The sequence below is a fragment of the Protopterus annectens genome, chromosome 9.part0, assembly GCF_019279795.1.
Source record: "Protopterus annectens isolate FY-2018-M chromosome 9.part0, PAN1.0, whole genome shotgun sequence".
Lineage (NCBI taxonomy): Eukaryota > Metazoa > Chordata > Ceratodontiformes > Protopteridae > Protopterus > Protopterus annectens.
In genome coordinates, this window is record NC_056743.1 from 179,627,427 (window position 1) to 179,649,176 (window position 21,750).

The 21,750-nt window shown below is 42.3% G+C and overlaps 1 protein-coding gene across 2 annotated transcripts in view; it reads left to right on the plus strand.

Moving 5' to 3' along the window:
* LOC122811120 (golgin subfamily B member 1-like) overlaps positions 1 to 21,750 on the plus strand; it is a 2,318,314-nt gene that overhangs the window by 35,610 nt on the left and 2,260,954 nt on the right. For both annotated transcript variants that reach the window (XM_044082720.1, XM_044082719.1), the window contains exon 2: positions 2,920 to 3,087. In XM_044082720.1, coding sequence (XP_043938655.1) covers positions 2,968 to 3,087 — 120 coding nt within the window. In that variant the 5' untranslated portion in view covers positions 2,920 to 2,967. The remainder of the gene's footprint in view (positions 1 to 2,919; positions 3,088 to 21,750) is intronic.

Consider the following 21,750-nt stretch of genomic DNA (forward strand, 5'->3'; position numbering starts at 1 on the left):
CTGCCATCTAAGCTCATTACAATACTTAGCCACCTCTCTTTTCTCACCCTCTCATCAAACAGTTCCTGAGAGGAGCTAACAATTTAAGGCCTCCGAGTAGAGCTCCCACCCCTGCCTGGGACCTTAACTTTGTACTAGAGAAGCTCACGCTTCCCCCTTTTGAACCCACTGCTGCAGCAGAGTTAAAATTCCTCTCATGTAAAACAGCCTTACGTCTAGCCGTCACTTCAGCGAGAAGAGTGTCTGAGTTACATGCACTAATGGCTGTGGAACCCTTCATTATTTTCCATGCTGACAGGGTTTCCCTCAGGACTAACCCATCATTTATGCCCAAGGTGGTATCCAGTGTGGCTTTAAACTGACCCATCCATTTGCCAACCTTTTTTCCTAATCCTCAGAATAAAGGGAAATGATCCTGCACTCCATGGACGTGCACATACAGCTCAGGTTCTACCTTGGCAGGACTAAATATTTCAGAAAATCTCACCAGCTGCTAGTAAGCTTTGCTACAGGAGCAGAGGGCAAGGCCATTTCAAACAAACCATTTCCAAACTGATAGCACACTGCATCCATTTCTGCTACAAACTCTATGGAAAAACTACCCCACAAGGGATCAGAACTCATTCCACTAGGGCTACCACAACCTCTACAGCGTTTCTCAGGGGAGTCCCTACCAGGGACATCCTGGAAGCTGCAACTTGGAGTTTTGTACACACCTTCACCAAGCATTACCACTTGCCTGTCTTTTCTAAATCCAGAGTTGGATTTGCCACAGCAGTCTTACAAGGCCTGCTAGTCAGTCCTGTTACATCTTGACGGTCTCCACCCTTCCTCAGCTTTGGGAAACTACCCAAGTGTGATGACTGCAACAGTGAAACACGAAGAACATAGTACAGTTGTGTACACTTACCGTAAATGTAGATGTTACAGTTTGTTCACTGTTACAGTCCTGGTTACCCTCCTTCCAGCCCCCTGTTTTTTTCTGTACTTTCTACCTGTCCTCTTTTTGGACCATATTTTATGGCAACAGTATTTACTTTTTACTGGCCGTGTTCCACACCATTTAATAGCTTCCTATTTTGTGGGCTCCTGACAAGAAAAACTGATGTAATGGCATTGGCTACATGTTTTATACCCCTGATGACCTGATGTCATGGAAGAGGCGACAGCATCCGATGCAGAAATCCCAAGACTCTGGTATTTGGGCCGACTGAGGGCTACCTGCAGGCAGATAACCCAAGTGTGATGACTGCAACAGTAAATACACTCGAACATCTACATTTATGGTAAGTGTACACAACTGTACTTTGTGCCCTCTGCACAGGGAGATGATGCAGAACTGGTATTGGGCATAGACAAGGATAGATCTGGCTTTCTCATGGCACATTCCATGTGAGGTGAATATTTTTTGTAGATTCTCTGAGCCACTTCTCCAGTGTTCTCCTGGAGCTGTTGTTTTGGAGACTTTTCCTGGATTTGGGTATTATGGAAGTGGGACATTCCAAAGATCATCTGATTTGCCCACCTGTGGGAACATGGCCCTTCTTGTTCTTTTCACTGCAACAGGACAGGGGGAATGTAGCAATATAAGTATTCCCTTGTCATGGCGTGGCAGGTTCCTCTCCATATTTTTGTTCCTGTTGAAATGAAGACCAAAACTCATTATCATTTGCTTCTTTGTGGCCGTGAAGGGAGTGATTTCAGGTACTCAAGTGCATACTTGTGAAGGAAACCCTTCTTGTGCTAATAGTGGGTTAGATGAGATGAAAGCTGACTCAGTGTATGAGCCTGTGTAATGCTGTAGATTCCCTTATAGTGACAGATTTCCCAGCTAATGTCTCCTTGGAGGCTGCTAAGAAGCCCTTCAGACAGCAGACCCATTCCTACATAGATACATGGTTCTCACGTGAGTAGTGTGTGGTGCCCTTCACATTTGCATGTCCACTCAGCTCAAGTATTCTCTGAAATGGGTACATGACTTTAAGGAAGACCAGTTTGCAGTCATCTTTACTATCGGGCAGGAATAGCTCACATTTGCCGGTTGTACACTTGACAAGTTGATAGCCAGCTGCTTTATCCTTAACACATTTGCCAGTCACACACTTGACAAGTTGATAGCCAGCTGCTTTATCCTTTACAGTCGGGTTGCTAATCACCCAGTGTCAAATGCTGCATTCAAAGCTCAGTGCACTAGAGGTGCAGCTGTATCAGTGACTTGATCTTCATTGCACACATTTAGTAAGCATCCTTGTCTTGATCATGAGATCGCGAATATGGGGGATGATATTCTTGTGGAAACTAAGTACTGCAATACTCAGCCATCTGAAGTAGTCATTTCTGATGTTTTTTCCATCGTGGTATTTTTTCTGCTTGGGATTCATCCAATGTCTGCTAAGTCTGTGTTTATATATGCACAGAGAGACAGTTAGACGTATAGTTGGGTGTGACTGTGAAATCATGTGCACAAAGTCTTTCAGCTTTCCAGATGAACTAACTGAGGAATTGCATAGTTTAAAAAGAGGTTTTTACTATCCTAGCCACCTTTTGCATGCCTTATTTCATGCCAGTGAATGCTGGTTGAGTTGGTGGTTTCTGTGGCTGCAAAATACACGCTTTCCTTGTAGGTGCTTCAGACCAGTGTATCTGCTTATTAAGGCATTACTGTTCTCCATTTTACAGTTTGTTGTGCACTTGCTTGTACATCAGTGCACCAAATATAATTTTAAGTGAACTCATTCAATAGAGATAGCATATACCTTTGTACTCCTAAGGAGATAATTTGACTTCGGAGATTCACTTTTTTAATGAATAACATTTTGGAATTTTTAAACTAAAAAAAAAAATAGAAACATTATGAGCACTGGCAAAAAAAGCACAAATCAGGAAAAAAATACCATTTTTTTTTTTTTTTACATTTAGGTCTCTGAACTGGAAGCACAGCTTCAGCGTGGATCTGAAATTGATGCCATGCTAGTTGAGAAGGATAGAAAACTGGCAGAGAAGGAAGCTTACATCATTGAACTTCAGCTTGCAACTGCATCTGACAGCCATGTTCAGCGTATTGCTTCACATCAAGGAGATGGTCAGGTAGGCCTGTGTAGTTTGTACAGTAATGTGGGTGTGTATTGGCACAGTCGAAGATCATTTAAGATATTTAGTAATCCTTGATTATGTGGGAGTTGTACTAAAAACTGATCATTAAATTGTAGAGTGGGTGATTTTTAATAAAATTGCTTAAAGGTCTTGAATGCAATTTGTCTGATGGTAGTAATTTTAATATGTTGGTTCATAAACTGCTTACTCATTACTTGATGACGTAATCCATGAGTACTAGAAAGTCAAGGTACTTGTTCTTAAAGTAGCTGTGCTTTGCAGCGTGTTTGGTATTTACTTCAGTAGACAAATGTTTCTGGTGTCCCAATGCATCAGTGACTAGATGATTGTAATTAAGTGTTTGCATCCTTTTTAAAAGGGTGAAAACACTTTGGAGTTGTGTATTTTTATAAATTCATTTTACATAAGAAGGAGGGTTGAGGAAGGTTACTGTGTATTATACCGTGACCCCCCCCAAAACGTGCATGCTGATTGGCCAGCGTGCACATTGTAAATCGAGTTATACTAATGGAAAAAGGTCCGGTCGCCCGGACTTTTTTCCGTTAGTATAACTCTACTTTTAAAACACTGTCTCGCTATGTTAAATGGGTTTAACATAGTGAGACAGCTTTAAAATAAGCAACGGAGATCTCCGTTGCTTATTTTAAAGCTGTCTCGCTATGCTAAACCCATTTAACATAGTGAGACAGTTTTTTAAAAAAAAAACAATGGAGAAAGCAAGATCTCCGTTGCTTTTTTTACTGTTTCGCTATGTTAAATGGGTTTAACATAGCGAGACAGCTTTAAAATAAGCAACGGACATCTCCGTTGCTTATTTTAAAACTGTCTCGCTATGTTAAACCCATTTAACATAGCGAAAACAGTAAAAAAAAAAAAAAAGCAACGGAGATCTTGCTTTCTCCGTTGCTTTTGCCCACAGCTCTGATGTACTGCGCAGGCGCAGTACATCAGAACTGCCGCGGATGCCAGACATCTGCGGAAGGGCAGTAAACAGGCATTATACTATGCCATTATTTAAGAAAAGTAATAGTTTCTTTTCTTAAATAATGTCATGGTATAATAGCAATAACCCACTTCTGGGTGTGGGTAATGCTGTATTTACCCACGGTTGGCTTTGTTTGGTCCCTCGGGCCGCCTCGACCAAACCACGCCAACCATGAGTAAATCCAGCATTACCCACACCCAGGCGTTGGGTTATTGCTATATTATTCTTCTGTTTGTAACTGAGTACTCTTTATCTTGCTATATTGGCAAGAAGACACTGAAGCCAAATGTCAAGAGAATGCAGCTCCATGTTTGTAATTTCTGCTTCCCAAACATGTATGTTTCAAGATTGATTGATTTTATTCTTTCAGTTTAAACCCTTTTTGCACAGCAAAGAAAGTGTATTTGGGCTTGTTTGAAGCTGCCCTTCTACCACTGCTAAATTTTGTAGAACTTGTGTTCTGTAATGCATCTGTGGAGCCTGACTCTCTACCCTCTTCTAGGTGTCCTGACTATTACTAGACAGTTAAGAATTCTCATAAGTATCACTATAAGAACCCCTTTGGCTGATCCAGGTGAGATGTCTTTGGATTCCAGCAAGTGAGCAACATTAAGTAAAAACTGGAACCATATTCCCAGTAAAAAGAAGAGCAGAATGATTGACGTGTGGGGAAAAAGGTATGCATATCTGCTTACTTTCCTCTGGAGTCTTAAACTGACTTTTCTACATGATTTCCTACCAGCCATCTCTGCTGGCAGAGATGAGGGCTATGGTAGAAGGGGATTTAAGGCAAGTATCTGAAACAAGAGATGCAAGACCTGTTTTCTCTCTCTTTCAGGATTGCAAGAAAAGTGGCTGTGATGCCGTGTACAGATCTTACAGGGCAGCAGCTACAGGGTCTGAATACAAATACATGCTTAGTTAAGGAGCATGTCCTTAACTGCTCCACTGAATAAGGATCTGCTGGTGTCCATCATTAGATCACTGTTGCAGTAGCCTAAGCTATATGGGACATATCCTGACAAGGGTCAGATATCTGGCCAGCTTCCAAGCCTTTGACACCTTCCATGTAGCCATATATCCACTGGAGATCAAGGGTGAGCTGTATAAAAGTTAATGTACAAGTACTAAAATTCAAAACTTCCTTGACTTTGAAGCTGCCAGTAAGACTTGCTATTAGCTATGCCATCACATGATTCATTCTTCGGTTAGTTGTCAGGTGGATAAATAAGTATCTCATTGGAGAGTTATCTTATTTTTTGTGAGAAAGTTATATTTTATTTTATTTATTTATTTTACATTTGTTAACTGGGATGGTCCGGCTGGATACGTGTCCATTTTCATGGGAGTCCCGGGGAGAAAAGCTCCAAAGTTACAAATTCAGATTAAGAAATAGACATTACAAATAGATGATCAACTAATAGAGGTTACATAGAAGAAGATTGTAGACATAGTACATAGAGATAGAAAGTTATAGGTGTAACAAAATAGACAATCCACTAAATTGTGGTTACAATACAAGTTGATTACAGACATAGTACATGCATTCTTCTGTGAGGCCAGAGGCATACTTTTAAATTGAAAATAGTGGTTGAAGATAACAATACTTAGAGTTGCAGTCATAAAGGATCTCATTGTTTAAATGAGGGGGAATGGCTGAGCAGAGTGTGTTGGAGGGAAGTGTGGGGTCTTAGTCAGGGTTGGTACAGGGGCATATCCAGTGTGATTTGAGGTGACTTTTAAGTTTATGTTTAAATATGGTTGGAGAAGACTCTATGGTAATGTCAGTAGGTAGTGAGTTCCAGTTTTTACCGACAGAGTTGGTGAAGAGGGAGTCGCCTGCAGTATGGTTGGATTTGATTGTAAGTACTAGGAGTTTGGTGGATGAGCGTAGTAGGCGATTATTACTGTAGGGGCAGATTATGTTTCTTAGGGCTGGGGTAGTGTCCGGTTGGTGGAGGATTTTATGGGCAACTTTGAGCTGGTTGAGCTGTAGGAGGTGGGGTAGTTCCAACCAGCCCAGGAGTTTCAGTTTCTGGCAGTGGTGGGTACGGTAGGGTGAGCTAGTAGCAAATCTGGCGATTTGGTTGTAGCATGAAGACAGTTTTTTAAGATTGGTTTTATTCAGGTGGGAGAATAGAGGGGAGGCATAGAGAAGGGTAGATAGGAGGTGGGAGCGGGCAATGGTTATTCTAGCCTGCGGGGTGAGGAATGATTTGATCCTGAAAAGACTACCGAGTTTTTTATTGGTAGTTTTTATAGTTTGATTGATGTGTGCATCAAATCTGAGGTTGCAGTCGATCATGACGCCCAATAGTTTAGTTTGGGTAACTGGGGAGATGATGGTACCATTATTAGCTGTTATATTGAAGAGAGGTGAGGTGGTCCTGTATGTTGGGGTAAAGAGAAGTAACTTAGTTTTATTGGGATTTGGTATTAGGCGTTAGTTTAGTAGCCAATTTTCAACCTTGTTGAAGGTGCTTTGGGTTATTTCAGTAAGTTCTGCTGGGGTGGAGGCTGTGCAGATCAAGGTCGAGTCATCTGCATATTGGATGCAGGTAGCCTCTGGTATGACTGTGCTAAGTTCATTTATAAAGATGGAGAACAGAGGGGGACCTAGTATTGAGCCCTGGGGTACTCCTAGTCTGATGGAGAGGTGTGAGGAGAGTTTACCCTGCCACAGTACAGCCTGTTTCCTGCACTGTAGGCAGGACTCAAACCATTGGAGGGCCTGTTTGTTTAAGTTGTTGGCCTCCAGGCTATTCATTAGCATTTTGTGGTCCACCATGTCAAAGGCCTTGGACAGGTCTAGGAAGAGAGCAGAGGACAGTAGGTTGTTGTTGCGATTTTGATTTATAGTGTCTGAGAAAAGGAGAAGGGCTGTTGTGGTGCTGTGATTGGGCCTAAAGCCATGTAGCGAGTTGGATAAAAGTTTGTTTTGTGTGAGATATTTCATGAGTTGAATATGCACACACTTCTCCATGATCTTAGCTAGTGGTGACAAGATGGCTATGGGCCTGTAGTTAGACAATTCAGTGGAACTGCCCCCTTTGTGAAGTGGTATGACATGTGAGATTTTCCATATGTCAGCGATTATGGCTTCTGATATGGACCAGTTAATAAGGACGGAGATGGGGTATGCAATTGCGTCTGCAGCTTTTTGTAAGTAGTCAGCTGGGAGGAGATCAGCAGCCAGGGTGGTTGGTCTTAGTTTCCTAAGTAGGGTTTTAATGAGTTTAGTGGGGACTGGTTGGAGGCTGTAGGAAGTTGTAGCTTTGGAATTGGTTGTGCTAGGGTTGGAACCAGTGGGTGAGAGTTGGTTAGCTAAAGTTTGGATGGTTTCGGTGAAGAAGGTGTTAAAGGAGTTGGCAATATCTTTGGGGGAATTTTGATTAGTGGCAGATGGATTTGATGCAAGACCTGTTTTATATATTTTTTGTAATTTATTCATGAGGAAGGGGAAGTGTTAAATTGAGCACCAGAATCCCCATAAATGTCACCACATGTCCTGTCGCTTTTTGCATGGGGAAGAATACTCCCAAAACACTTAAAAGCATGTATACTGCTTTGCTTTTACACCTAGAAAATCAAAATCTCAGAGCTTTAACTCAGAATTATGGAGCAGTGTTCTGGTTCTTCTGATGTCCCTTCTTCAGTCTCCAAGAAACAGAAAGCTTCTCATGAGAGGCATCTGTTTGCATTCTGGCACCCTCTGTCTTTGCCTTTAACAGCTGACTGTACTGTGGTCATGCCTGAGCCCACAGGCAGTTTGGCAGCTTCATTTGACTGCTGTGGGCATTGCACCTTAGAGATGCTAGCAGCTGAGAGACAAGAATGTTCTCTGCTTATACATCTACTTCAGGCAGGCGCGAACTACTCTTGCAAGGATTAGTGCAGATGGTGGACATCCAGCCATCACAGACCTGGACTGGCGAATCTGATTTCAAGGGAGAAGACCATACACGTGAGCACTGTTTTTCTGTGATGGTACCTAGGAAGATTATGCTTAAACTGAAGCATACCTATCTGCTCCTTCTGCTTCTTCAATGAGAGAGGCAAAAGAATAATGGTTATTTAAAGCTTTCAGTCTTTACAGCCTGTGTCTTCTCTACAATCAAAAAGAAAAGGTCTCACTCCTCTTCAGATTCTGATGTGGAGGAAGTGGATTTGGATTTTATCTTCCAGGTTTTTACCCCAGAAAACTGGAAATCTGAAGTAAAAGAAATATATCTTGATTTTCCAGTGAGGAACTGGCAATCACATATGTCAGGATTTCTTTGTCTTTGTGTGTTAATAAAAAGTCAAAAATTAAAAAAAGAGAGTAAAAAAATACTTTGTCTAAAATATATATTTTGTTTAAAGTATTGAACATAAAATTGTAGATTACTAAAATTTAGTGACTCAGTTGACTAGTCATTGTATTTGTTAAGAAGCTGCTTCTTATTTGATCTCATCATAGTAATATGAATTTCTTTTTGACCAGCAGTGACCAAGTTTATGAAATTCTTGAAATATGAGACTTCTTACAGCTTCCTTTGACAATATGAAAATATTAATTACTAAACTTCTTCTCACTTCAGAGAAGGAGGAGTCTTTGATCTCTGCACTTTTCCTCAGTATCACAGGTTACAAAGAATTCCCTTGGGTGCTCTTATGATGATGCTAATGCTGTTTCTAGAGTTGCTGCCACTGAGTCAGTGATGCGGAAATTTGCTTGGTTACGCAGTCAGCATTTACCAGAGGATGTTAAAAGCATAATTGTTAAATGCTGCTCTGGGCAAAGTAGTTCTGTTTGGAGTTTCCCCTGCTGATGTGTGTGAGAAATTTGATGAAGGGGGGAAATTAACACAAGGGATATTCAATCCCCTATCCCCAAATCACAAAAATGTTCGCTCTAGCCCAGGGTGGTGTGATTGTTAACTTTTCAAGCAGTCCCAACAGAACTTGGAAGCAAACTTTTAAAAAAGCAGTGACAAAGAGGTTCTAAGAAGGGAGCAAAGTGCCCGATTACTGCAAATTCCTTAAGTGTCCACCTGCTGTGACCCTTTGATGGTCTCTGACATCCAGTAAGCCATCTAAATTACTGCCTTCTACCTAGCTTCTTCCTTCCGATAAGGACAGCAAGACTATGGAAAGACTGGGTTAAAAGGTTTATACTTCAGCCACCCTAGCCTTTTGGGCTGTTAATTATCAGAGTCATGTGACTTTATATGTTTTGGCTCTCCTTTCTCAGGCTTGCCAGTTTATTTCTGACCTTCCTGATTCTGTGGGTAAGACTTCTGCCTTGTCTCTTTTAGGAGCTTCTTCCCAAGTAGCTCACCATTCCAATAAATGTAATTTTGATGCAGCAGATGCTTCTACTAGGGCTGCTGCATTTGGCTCTGTGCAGAGGTGATATTCCTGGCTACAGCTTCAGCCTGTGCTTGGTGACATTAAGGCTAAGTTGATGGCTGCTTCTCTGGACAACAAATATTTGTTTGGTGCTCCAGCTTAGTTGTTCAAGTCCCTGCAGGTAAAAGGCAGGGAACTACAGGACCTGAAACTTTTCTGTTTCCCCTATGCCAACGTTTCAGAGAAATTATCCCAATCAACCGGCTTTTGTTAGAAGGCAGTTTTGTCCTCCTCCTAAAGGCAAGAAGGGTGATAGGAGGTTCCCCCCCTGCTAAGTCTTCACAGACCCCTCCTGCTCAGAAGCCATCTTTGCCCGATAAACCAGGTGCTGTCTGACTACCGAATTCTTCCCAGCCACATTCCTCTTTCACTTCAACTTTCTCTGTCTCTTCCTGTTTGGTTAAACATAACCTAGGATTCTTGGGTTCTTTCCATCATTTGCCAGGAGTATTTCATGGTTTGGAATATCTCCCTTCCCTCCCTTCATGGGCAATCCTGAGCCACCTCAAGACCAGTTATGCTTTTTTCCAGAGGTGCTTTAGGATCTTTTCCCTAAGGGAACTATTCAAGAGGTTCCAGCTTTTGAAAAGTGGAAGGGGTTTTATTCCAGAATATTTTTGGTACCCAGGAAAGAGGGCATTTGGAGACCCATTCTGTATCTTTCTCACTTGAATACATTTCTGAAGGTTCCTTCCATTTGAATGTTATCCCTTCAGACTTTGTTCCCTCTACTGCTTCCTCAGGCTTTTATGGTTTCTCTGGATCTCAAGGATGCTTACCTCATATCTCTACTCATCCCCTTTTTAGGAGGTTTTTATGTTTGTCTTTTGCTTTCTGGTATTTTCAGTTCTCTCTTTTCCACTTTGGCCTTTCTACCCCTCATCAGTTGCCTAGCTCCTGTGATTGCTTTTTGCAGGCTCAAAGGCATTCAGGTCTTTCCTTCTTTAGACAACTTGTTTATTCTGGACTCCTCTCCAGAGATTCTTTTACAGCACCTTCAGTGGATCATTGCTCTGTTGCAAAGCCTGGGCTTCACTGTAAAATTTAAAAGTCCTTCCTGTCCCTGTCATGGGTTTATGTTTTTCCTGGGATGCAGAATCCGGACTGTTCCCATGCTAGCATCCCTGCCTCCTCCCAAGGATTTGACTCTTGATTCCTTTTTTCAGTCCTTTCTTCCTCTGGCTTTGATTTCGACCAGGGAATTTCTGAGGGGTCTGGGATTCATGGTATCCACCTTCCCTATGCTTCCCTTTGGCATTTTGCATATGAGAAAACTTCAGTGGTATCTAAAAATTTATTTGGCTTCAGCATTCTCATCCTTGAGTGTCCAATTTCACTTCTTCCATGTTTCAAGTTGGAATTTCTGTGGCGGATTCAGCAACTGATTTTGAATCCAGGACTTCCCTTTCAACCCCCATTTCCCTCCCAGGAGCTGTTCAGACACCTTAGATGGGGGTTGGTGGGCTTCTTTCAGAAACATAAAGGTGCAAGACCTTTGGTTTCCTCAGCAACAGAAGGAGCACCTCAGTATCCAGGAGATAAGAGCTCTTCTGTTGGCCCTGACTGCTTTCCATCCTCTGTTTTCTCCAGGGCCCCCAAGGATCTTTACAGACAACACCACAGTGATGTGGTACATCAGTAAACTAGGGGGGACACTAACCTGTCTTCTTTGCAGGTTGACACTTCACGTTTTGGAGCTAGTGATTCAGTACCAAGTCCCTCTTCAGGTGGTGTACATTCCTTTAAGTCAGAATTTTGTGGCAGACTCCTTGAGCAGATCCATAACACAATCTCATGAGTGGATGCTACACAATTGTGTTTCTGGACATTGTCCACCAGTGGGGTATTCCTCAAGTAGATCTCTTTGCCTCCTGTCTGAACAAGCAGTTCTGCAATTTTGTGCAAGGACTCCATGTTCTGTGATCTTGAAGGTGAACACTCTTACCTTTTTCATTGAAGGGAAGAAGATGTTTCTTTATGCTTTCCCTCCCTTTCCTTTAATTCCAAAAGTCCTGTGCAAGATAAGCCAGAATGCAGCTAAAATCTTGCTGATGACTCCATTTTGGCCCGGACAACATTGGTTCCCTCTTCTGCACTTAGCTAAGGGCAATCATCACAAGTTACCTCACAAGATGGGATCTATCATCCATCCCCATGTGTCCACTCTTCAGCTGATACTGTATGTGATAGGATTTTGATTCCCTATAAGCAGCTATTATTTTTGAGGCTGTGCTTTGGGTTAGCCCACTTTTGGAAATCCTGCTTGTCCAAATGGAAGAGGTTTTCTGTTTGGTGTCTTTCTCGTAACCTGGATTCACTCAGTCTGGATGTTCTTTTGGTTCTGTGTGTGAATTGCTCAATGCTGGGTTGACATTCCTCTACTAAAGCCCACCTCTCCATTATTTCTGCTTGCTTGCCTTTAGCGCCTCCTTTGGCCTCTAGGATCGAGGTCATTTTCTTAAAGGTGTCCTTCATATTAGATCTCCCAGGAAGCCTGTTCCCTTTTCTTGGGATCTTAATTTTGTTTTGGAAAAATTGACTCGGACTGCTTTTGAGACTGCAGTTTCATTTTCCTTACAGCATTGCTCTTGGAAGATGTTTTTTTTTATTAGCCCTTACTTCTGCCGGACAGGTGTCTGAACTTCAAGCCATTATGGCTGTTACTCCTTTTTTTAGCTTTTCATAAGGACAGGGTGTCACTTTGTACCAGTCATTCTATGCCTAAAGTGGTGAATGAGTTGCCTGTTAATCAGTCTGTTAAGTTGCCCACTTTTTTCCCTTCTCATCAGTCTGCTAGTGAGAATGTGTTGCATGTGCCTAGCCTATTCAGATTTTATTTGGACAAAACTAAATCTTTTCAAAAATCTGATCAGGTTTTCATTTCACCCTAGATTGTTAGGGTTGGCTGTTTCCGAGCAGACTGTTTCCTGTTGGATTTCTGAAGCCATTTCTTTTTGTCGTTCTTGTCATGGTTAGAGGCTTCCTTCTATGGTTAAGGCTCACTCTATTAGGGCTGTGGCTTCTTCCAGTGCTTTGTTCAAGGGTTTGGATACTAATTATATCCTTGATGCAACTGCCTAGTCTTCGGTGCATACCTTTACCAAGCACTACAAGTTGGATGTCGTATCAGAACTAGCACTGGTTTTCCTATGGCCATTCTTCATTGGTTCCTAGAAGGCTATGCTGGCCCTTCCTCCTCGCTATGTTTTTCCTGAGCTTTTGCATTCTCCATCATGTTAAGAATACTGCAACAGTGAAATGGAAGAATATAGTACAGTTGTGTAAAGTCTTGCCATAACAGTAGATGTCCTTCTCTTCACAGTTGCAGTATTCACTTCCTCCATTCTCCCCCTGGTCTTTTGTCCCTCTGAATGTGCTCATTACCCTCTGGTATCCTAGGGCTGGCATTCCTCCTGAGGCTCTCCATTCTGAGGATGGTACATCTGGACATCAGCTTTATGGCCCTGTGCCTTGCTTGAGAAGCATACGTGCGATGCACTGCATATTGTTAACCTAAAGGCTTTGGTATAGTGGACAGAAGTTGGGATGCCCTTGGCAGGGAGGGTCTCTCATGTTAAGAATACTGCAACAGTGAAGAGAAGGACATCTACTGTTATAGCACAATTTTACATAACTGTACTTTTCAGAGTCCTTTGTCTTGACTAGTCTGTTTACTGATGGGCTATGACAATAGAAGCATGTCCAGTATCACTGCTCTGGGTCATTGGGGCACACTTGTTGGTGATTTCTTTGTCTCTTTATCCAAAAAAGAACTGCTGTCAGAGTGGGCTGCTTTCTTTTTCTGTCTGAGCTTCACTTTAACAACTTGAGTGTAGGAGAGGTGTTGATCTGTGTTCTGGGGATGTCTGGAAGTAAGACTGAAAGGCACGTGACTGCCTAGGATTAATTCCCCTGGATAAGAAATTACACTGCAGCAGTGATCCTGTTATTTAAGTGCACAATGTTATGGTGACTATACTCGTACAGCTGTACTTTTTTGCCAGTGATATCAAGAGATTTTACTTGATGCTCATTGTCTGAGAAAATACCCATGGCGTAGATTTTTCATATCCATCCATTTTGTCTCCTGCTGACTACAAATGCTTATGACTGTGTAAGGAAGTCTTACTTGGAGTCATTTGTGGTTAAAGGCCTTTGACTTACAAAGGAATGCCTTCTTCACATAAACCTCACATCAATTTTAGCAGTCTCTTACTGGCCTTAAAAACATTTTAACAGAAATCATCAAGGTATTCCTAAAGTAAATGCAGGTAATACAACAACAATGTAGTTTTGGAACAAAAAGAAAAACTTGCACTTACCTATTGTGGAGAGAAGCATTGAGTGTGGGCCTCAAGATGTAGCTTCAAGTCTTCAAATACTTTATTTGCTATGAAAAGACAGTTGCATCAGATTCATTAGCCGGAACATTGTCTTTCGCACACAAAAGGCAAATGGACAGAAGTTATATTCACCCTCAGCACTCTATGTGTGACAGTGCAATAATCCGTCATAAATAATAGTTCAAACTCATGCAGTTAGATCGGTTTGTCATCCATTGCAAGCCTGAAAGGTTGACCAATTCCCATATCATTTCCAAAGGGAAATCTCCTTTATGAATTTTCTCTACTTATTTTGACGCAAACAAGTACAATTTAAAAAAGCAGAAAGGTATACCCAATTCATGAATCACTTAAATGGTGCCGACAAGCATGATTTATCTTACCTGTGCATTTAATATGTTTCCCGCCCATGTTATTTCCTTTTCTCTACACTATTTTATTTCATAACAGTTGTTGTAGCAACAGTTGGTCCTGCATATTACTTAAAATATTTTGATCTTTTTGCATTACAGATGTAGGATCCCAATTATACTTCTTTTTCTTTCCAAGGCCTCTTGGTTATTAAATTAATCCTTCAGCATGAAAGTCACTTGTCACTTGACCCAAGTAAAAAAGATTTTTCTTCTAGGCATTAAAGCAGTATGTTGATACCGAATTTAATTCAGTTCCTAAAAAAGTGTGTGCATCTGTGCCTGTGTGCGTGCATGTCTGTGCCTGTGTGCGAGTTTCAGTTCCATTTTGAAAGAATGGGAGATACTGTAGTGTTTCGTTGTCAGATTTTTCTAAGAAAACAAAACCTTGTTTTATACCTTGTGCAAAAGCAACTCAAATTCATTTTGTGTGTAGCTTATTGCTCATGAGCAAGACTAGTAAATAATAAACTCCTCCAGTCCTGTCCAGACTCAAGATGTACGAGGATGAAAGCCTGACTGCAACTCGTGACCCAATTTGATATGTGACATGGGTGCTGGAGTGTCCAGTTGGGGGAAAGTGCATTTGAGCAACTTATGCCAACTCACCTATTCTAGGGGATATGGAGGCAACCTCGTCTGCAACATTAGTGACATCTGCAGGTGGGTAGGCAATCAGCTGTGGAAGAAACTAATAAGACAGGAGCACACTGTTAACTGGGGTATACTTTGCTGAGTTGGCATGATGTTGATGGGAGTTGCACATCTCTTTCCCCATCCACTTAGCCATTGTGAATCAGCTAGCTTCCTGTGGAAGGAGTTAGGAGGGATGGTGCAGTGGCCTCCACAGGACTAGTATACTAGTCCACTTCCTTATGCCCGACTCTTGCCTCCATAATAATGAATCAGCTGGAAAATGTTTGATCAGTTTTAGGGATGTCTCTCTCTTGCCCCAAGCATAACAAATGGGTATAGGGTACAGAGGTAGGGAAGCCATTTGTTAAGGACCTGTACAGGAAAACAAACACGTCCTTAACCTTGGTTAGCTCCTCCACTTTGTCCTAGAGAGAGCAATCAACTCTTCCAGGGGAAAGCACAACATCTGATCTGCTCTGGTGGTGGTTTCTAACTGCTTCAAACTCAGTAGTGCATGACTGTGGAGCTCAGTCATTTGAGGATAATCTGTATACAACAGAGATAACATTCCTCTATCCCCAAACTGGATACTTTACAGAACATAAATAGGTCTTTAAGTCCTGTCCATGAAAATCTTGCACAGAGTCTAAGACAGGGCACATACATTCTTGATGAAGTCCTTTGCACATCTTGAATGTGTGTGATTTAACACCATAAAGATACTGCAACTTTCAATCATCAGATAAGGATGAAATTGCACAGCATTGTTCCTATGATTCTGTACTCTTGTTGCAATTCCCTCAACTCTTTTGTACTTTGATTTGAGTTTGCACACTCAGTTCTGGTCTCTTCATCATAAACTTTAGTTATTGTGTTTTTCAGTATTACAGATCAGTTATTTAAGATCAGATTGTTACTTGCAAGAATTGAAGGTATAGTAACTCTATATTTATGGGCTACGTGCCAAATGATACTAGAGGAACAGCAGCATGAAACTGGTCTTATTTTTACGCAATAAGGCCACTGACTTTTTCGTGAAAAACAAGTATGGTGACATCTAACTTTGGATGGAACTGCAGCTGATACATAGCTATTAGACTGTTTCCTTTGAATGTATGCTCTTATGCCAAGTCCCTCAAAGGACTGAATTTTTTTCTCACTATGCTGTATCACTGTGTTTCTACCAATTGCTATCCCCTTCAGATAGGTCTTTGACTCCCCTGAGCCCCCCCCCCCAACATGTCGTATCTCTGAAAAGACTGCCCACTGTGTTAGAAAATGGCTTGACTTAGGAGGGCCATCATTCAGGCAGTGTTGGAGGTTGTATGTTGCTGTTCTTCTGCTTATGTAGTTCAGCAGATCTCGTGACTGATTCACTTTTGCAGTATTCTTAACAGATGGGTTTTGCTCGCTGACATCTGACTGGGCTACCAAAGCTTTACCTTCACACGACACATGTCCAGGCAGTGATATCGGCTGATAAACATTGGGATATAAAAGAAGATGTATGTAAGAAATTTATTTATTTTACATTTGTCTGACTGGGCACATGTCCTTTTTCAGTGGATGCCCGGGGAGAAAAGCTCCACGTACACAGTAAAATATTACATTAGACAGTTGATATACAGTTAAATTACATGCAATCATATATAGTATCCATACACTTTTTCTATTAATAATGCTGTTGAAAAATAATACCTTAAAAAGGAGTTTAGACATCAAATACTCCAGAGTATTTGGGATATATAAATATATATATATACATTATAAAATAGTTGGTAGGATGAAATATGTATAAATGATAGATTGGATAGGAAGGGTTCTGGGGAGAGAGGATAAGTATAGACAGGGAAATAATGAGTTGAAAGTGGAGGGGCTGATAGAGAGTAGTAGACGGTAAGGTCTAAGGTTGGGTAAGCAGGAAGGTTGCAGATATATAGAGGAAGAGGAATAATTCAAAGGGTCTAAATAATAATAGTATTGGTAGGTGTGCTGTACATAAAGTCAGTTGAATATAGGAAAGGAAGAGGACACTTAGAGGGAGAAGCACAGAGATGTAACAGGAGAAATGATGATGGGAAGTAGAGCAAGGAAGGAGAAGTAGTGGGGTGGGAAATAGATAGAGAGAGATGTATTGGTATGCTGAAAGTACTAGTAGGAGATTAGCCTGGGTTATTGCAGTTAGATAACCAAATATGCTGAAGATGGAATTTTTTATGGCTTTTTTGAAGGGGGTGAGGGTAGTTATAGTTGTGATATTGGGGAGGGGGGGGGGCTGTTCCACTGCTTAGCAACAGAGTTGCTGTAAGGGAACTGCCAGCGGAGTTATTGGTTTTCGTTACCTCTAGTAGGAGTTTCTGATTTGATTGTAGAATTCTAGCTTTGGTGCTTGGGTGACGTAAACAATCTTGCCACCAGCCCAAATACAGGTCATTGGACATGATGGTCTGTAATAGTTTGGTCACTAGGTACGATAGCTTTGAATGTTAGATCAGTGGACTTTTATTTCCCTGTCTGTGTTTTGGCTGATTATTGTTAGATGTTGACTAGGAGGAGTAAGTGTGGTAGACAAATTCCATACAGACTTGCACACTAAATTTCTGTTTTGTTTAGGGCCCGAACACAGCCATAAATCTTGTTCCATCTGCCAGTCTTTTGTTCCAAAAACACTCAGATCTAGGCTGCCCACACGTAATACTTTCCTTGATACCCAACATCTTAAGCACTAGGCCAGGTCTATCATGTCGGAAGGCCCAGACTTAGGTTTCCTGCCTATGAAGAAACTTAGGAGACTGAGAGAGGACTTTTCAGCTGTCATCTTGGAATTGGACGTACCCTCAAAGGGGTCAGACCTGCAGTACGACCATCGGCTTCTCACGTGCCCTCTAACGCAACCCAGTCAGAGGCTGATATGGCTCTGGAGGCCTCGCAGACAACAGAATCTTATGACGAACCTTGGATCATTTTACTGGAGGAACCTCATTGAATCCCCCAGATCTATGTGAGGGAAGAGGTTCTCGGAACTCTCACAGAAATGCGACAAGGTTCAGAGCATTTTAAGCCAACTCAGGTGGATGTCACTCAAAAAAAGGAAAAAAAAAACTCAAACACAAGATGTCACTATTTGCATCAAAAGAAAGAGTGGTTTGATTTTCTCAAGGGCTTTTCAAGGCAATTGTGTCCCTGAAGCCCCCTTCCTTTGTGACCTTTCAAACCACACCTCATAAGCAGACATTGGATTTCTCTAAAGAACCAGACAGGGATTCTGACCTCTTCCTAGACTACTCATCCCAGTTATATTCTCCTAAACAGATTCCTTCAGATGAAGAAGACTCCCTTTCTACAGACTCTCCCTTTGAAGAGGTATTCTTTGGAGAAACCTTAAAGAACATTATGAAACGTTTCAAATGGCAGTGTAGACAAGTGTCTGAGGTGTAAAACAGTTAACACTTTATATTGGAGATGGGCAGATGTTCTTCGTGTTTCACTGTTGCAGTCATTACCTGTGGGTTATCCCTGCTGTGGTGGCTCTCGGCCAGCCCGAATACCAGAGTCAATGTTTTGTGTGTCAGCTGCAGTCGCCTGTAGTCTGACGTCAGGTTGTCAGTACTATAAAGCAAGGCAGCCGACGTCATTACATCAGTCTTTCTTGCAGTGGAGCGTGTAGCAGAAGCAGTTTGCACGAGTGCCGGTCAGTGACTACCAAAAATTGAATTTCAGCTGAAAACGTCTACAGCTAAGTACCCCATTGGGGATCCTTTTTTCTTGCACTAACCGATGTCTGAAAAAAAGTTAACAATTGTCTTGCCTGTGGAAAGCAGATCCCACACAGAGACTTCCATTCTTACTGTGTCACTTGATGTCCTTCATGGATGCATCTGCAGTCATAACAACTGGGTTGTCCTGTCGTCAGGCAGCCCTTCGGTCGGCCGGATTCCAAAGTCCGGGTCCGGCTTCGGCTGATGTCGCACTTCACCCGACGTCATCTCTGTTGGTCTTCGGGTATAAAGGCATCAGCCGACGCCATTTTCCTCAGTCTTTCTTGCCGCGTGGCGCCCGAAGCAGAAGCTGTTCGCAAGTGCCGGTCGGTCAGATCCAGAGATTACTACTTCCGAATACTACTTCGAAGACTTCTAAAAGCTAAGTACCCCGTTGGGGACTCTTTCTTGCCTCAGCCGATGTCAGAAAAAGTCAATAACTGTTTAACTTGTGGGAAACAAATACCTCATAAAGATTTCCACTCTTACTGTTTGCCTTGTTTAGGCCCAGACCACGATGTAGCAGCCTGTTCAGCCTGTGCCTCATTCAACCGACGACTAACGCTTAGGCGTCGGTCGGAGTTTGCTGAACAGTTTTTCGCTCAGATTTTGCGTACATTATGCCGCCGGATCCTCCGACTTCCCAGATTGTTAAAAACGCAAAGAAAAGACCGACACTCGCGGTCCGCGGTTTCGCCGAAACCATGGTTAAGCAAACATGAGTGTCTCGGTTTCGCCGAAACCGAAAACTGATCAAAGCACAGCTGAATCAATGACTACTACTGAGGCTCCTGCTACCTTACTTGAAACGGCCTCAGAAATCTTACCTCCAGTGGTTACTAGTGACTTATCAGACACCATCCCTTTGGATGTCTCTACCCCAGCACGTGGTGCTGCTAGGCCTCCTGCAGCCATGTCTATTAAGGCCTTTGCCAGGGCTAAAGCAGCCAAATCTACTAAAACAGTGCCTGTTAAGCCCCCCCTACTAGGCCCACTTCTAGTTCACAAATGCTTACTCTGGCAGAGGATTTAATATCCTTAATTAGGGATCTCAATCTCACCCAGACAGGGCCTCTCAGCCCCCAGAAAAGAGACCTAGAGCAGAGCCCCCCGAGCCTGTGTCCTCTGATGATTCCGCGGAGGACTCTGATATTACAGACCAGCCAGAGGCTCATTTCTCCAATTATGAAGACTCAGATGCTGAAGAATCCATTCCAGCTGCTTCTCCACCAGAAGAATTCTCCTTTGGGGAAACCTTACATGCCATGCGAGAACAATTCCAATGGCAGGAACAGGATTTCTCAGATTCCAGAAAAGACTTAGGACTTTTCTGCACCTACCACAACACAGGCCTTTAGCTATACCTCCTGTCCTCTCTGTTGTGGACGATGCATTTAATGATGTCTGCACTGCACCAGATTCCTTACCTCCAGCCCCTGTCAAACCAGACAGATTTTACAGGGTTCCAGACACTCATCACCACTTATACAAGGCCCCACTTGCAGACCCGAAACCATATCCCAGGGGCCTAAGGCAGCAGCCTCGACCACAGCAAAACCCTATTCCTTGTCCAAGGGAAGCCAGGTCTTTAGACAGATGGGGCAAAAGTTTACACCTCCGCTACTCTCTCAGCTAGAGCTTTAAATTGTCAGTTTCACATGATACAATACCAAGAGTTTATGCTTGATCAGTTAACTAAAAGCTATCCTCTGATGACTCTATAGATAAGAAATATATATTAGAAATGGTAAATAACATACAACAGGTTAGTAACCATTCCTTAAAATGTGGCTATGATGCACTGGAGGCTTCATTTAGATCAGCCATGACTGGCACAGTGATAAGAAGACATGCATGGCTGAAGGAACAGGTCTTACCGGATCATGTTAAAGCTAAGTTATTAGATGCACCTATGGATAAGGCCAGTTTGTTTGGTACACCTGCCCAGCAGGTAATGAAGAAAATGGAAGAAAAGGCAAAATCTGTACAAACAGTTAAAGATTTCTTGCAGGTTCAACCCCCAAGGTTTAGCAGGAACTGACCTGCCAAAAATTGGTCCTTTCCTGACTCCACAAGATCCCAAAGGGCAGGAATAGACGCCCAGAGGCAGAAATCAATCCAGAGGGGTGCCTACAGAGGACGACAGTGGCAAGGTAATAACAGAGGCACAGACACAGCCACTGCCACTACAACAGCACAGTGACTTGATTCTAACTCCGCCTACCAGGGAACAAATAGCAGCACCATTAGGCAGAAAATTAACCTTATTTTCAAAAAACTGGCACTATATCACAAAAGACAAGTGGATTCTGCAAACCATAGACCAAGGATACGGTTCCACTTCCACACTTTAGCAGTCAAAAGAGGAATGCCAAACCTGCCTCCAAATCAAACAACAGAAGCTCTACAGCAGATAATCCAACTAACAAACATGAGAGCTGTGGAAAAAGTGCCAATAACAGAACAAGGCAAAGGATTCTACTCCAGACTATTCCTAGTTCCAAGAAAGGAAAAAAGCTGGAGACCTATTCTCGACCTGTCCATCTTAAATACATTCATCATTGTCCCAAAATTCAAAATGCTGACCCTCCAGCAACTTCTTCCCATGCTGGGCAAGGAGTGCTGGCTGGTAACTCTAGATCTCAAGGAGGCATACCTGCACGTCCCCATACGACTAATTTGCAGAAGATACCTCAGATTTCTTGCAGGATCAGAGCACTATCAATTCTCAGCATTGCCCTTTGGCTTATCTACTGCCCAGAGTATTCACAAAATGCCTGGCATCAGTAATCGCTCACTGCAGACTACAGGAATCCAAATTTATCCATACCTGGACGACTGTCTGCTACAGGGGACAACAAAAGCAAGCTGACAACAGATTTACAAAGGGTCATTTACTTGCTACAAGCACTGGGATACACAGTCAATTTACAAAAGTCAAGGCTGATACCATCCCAAACAAGGACATTCTTGGGCTGAATTGGACACAGTAAAACAAATGGCATTCCTAACTGCAGAAAAACAAAAGAACTCCCTCTTTACTTCTTGGCACTAACAAAACAGAACAAGCTAACAGCAAGAAAAGTTCTACAGGCCTTGGGCTTCATGGCATC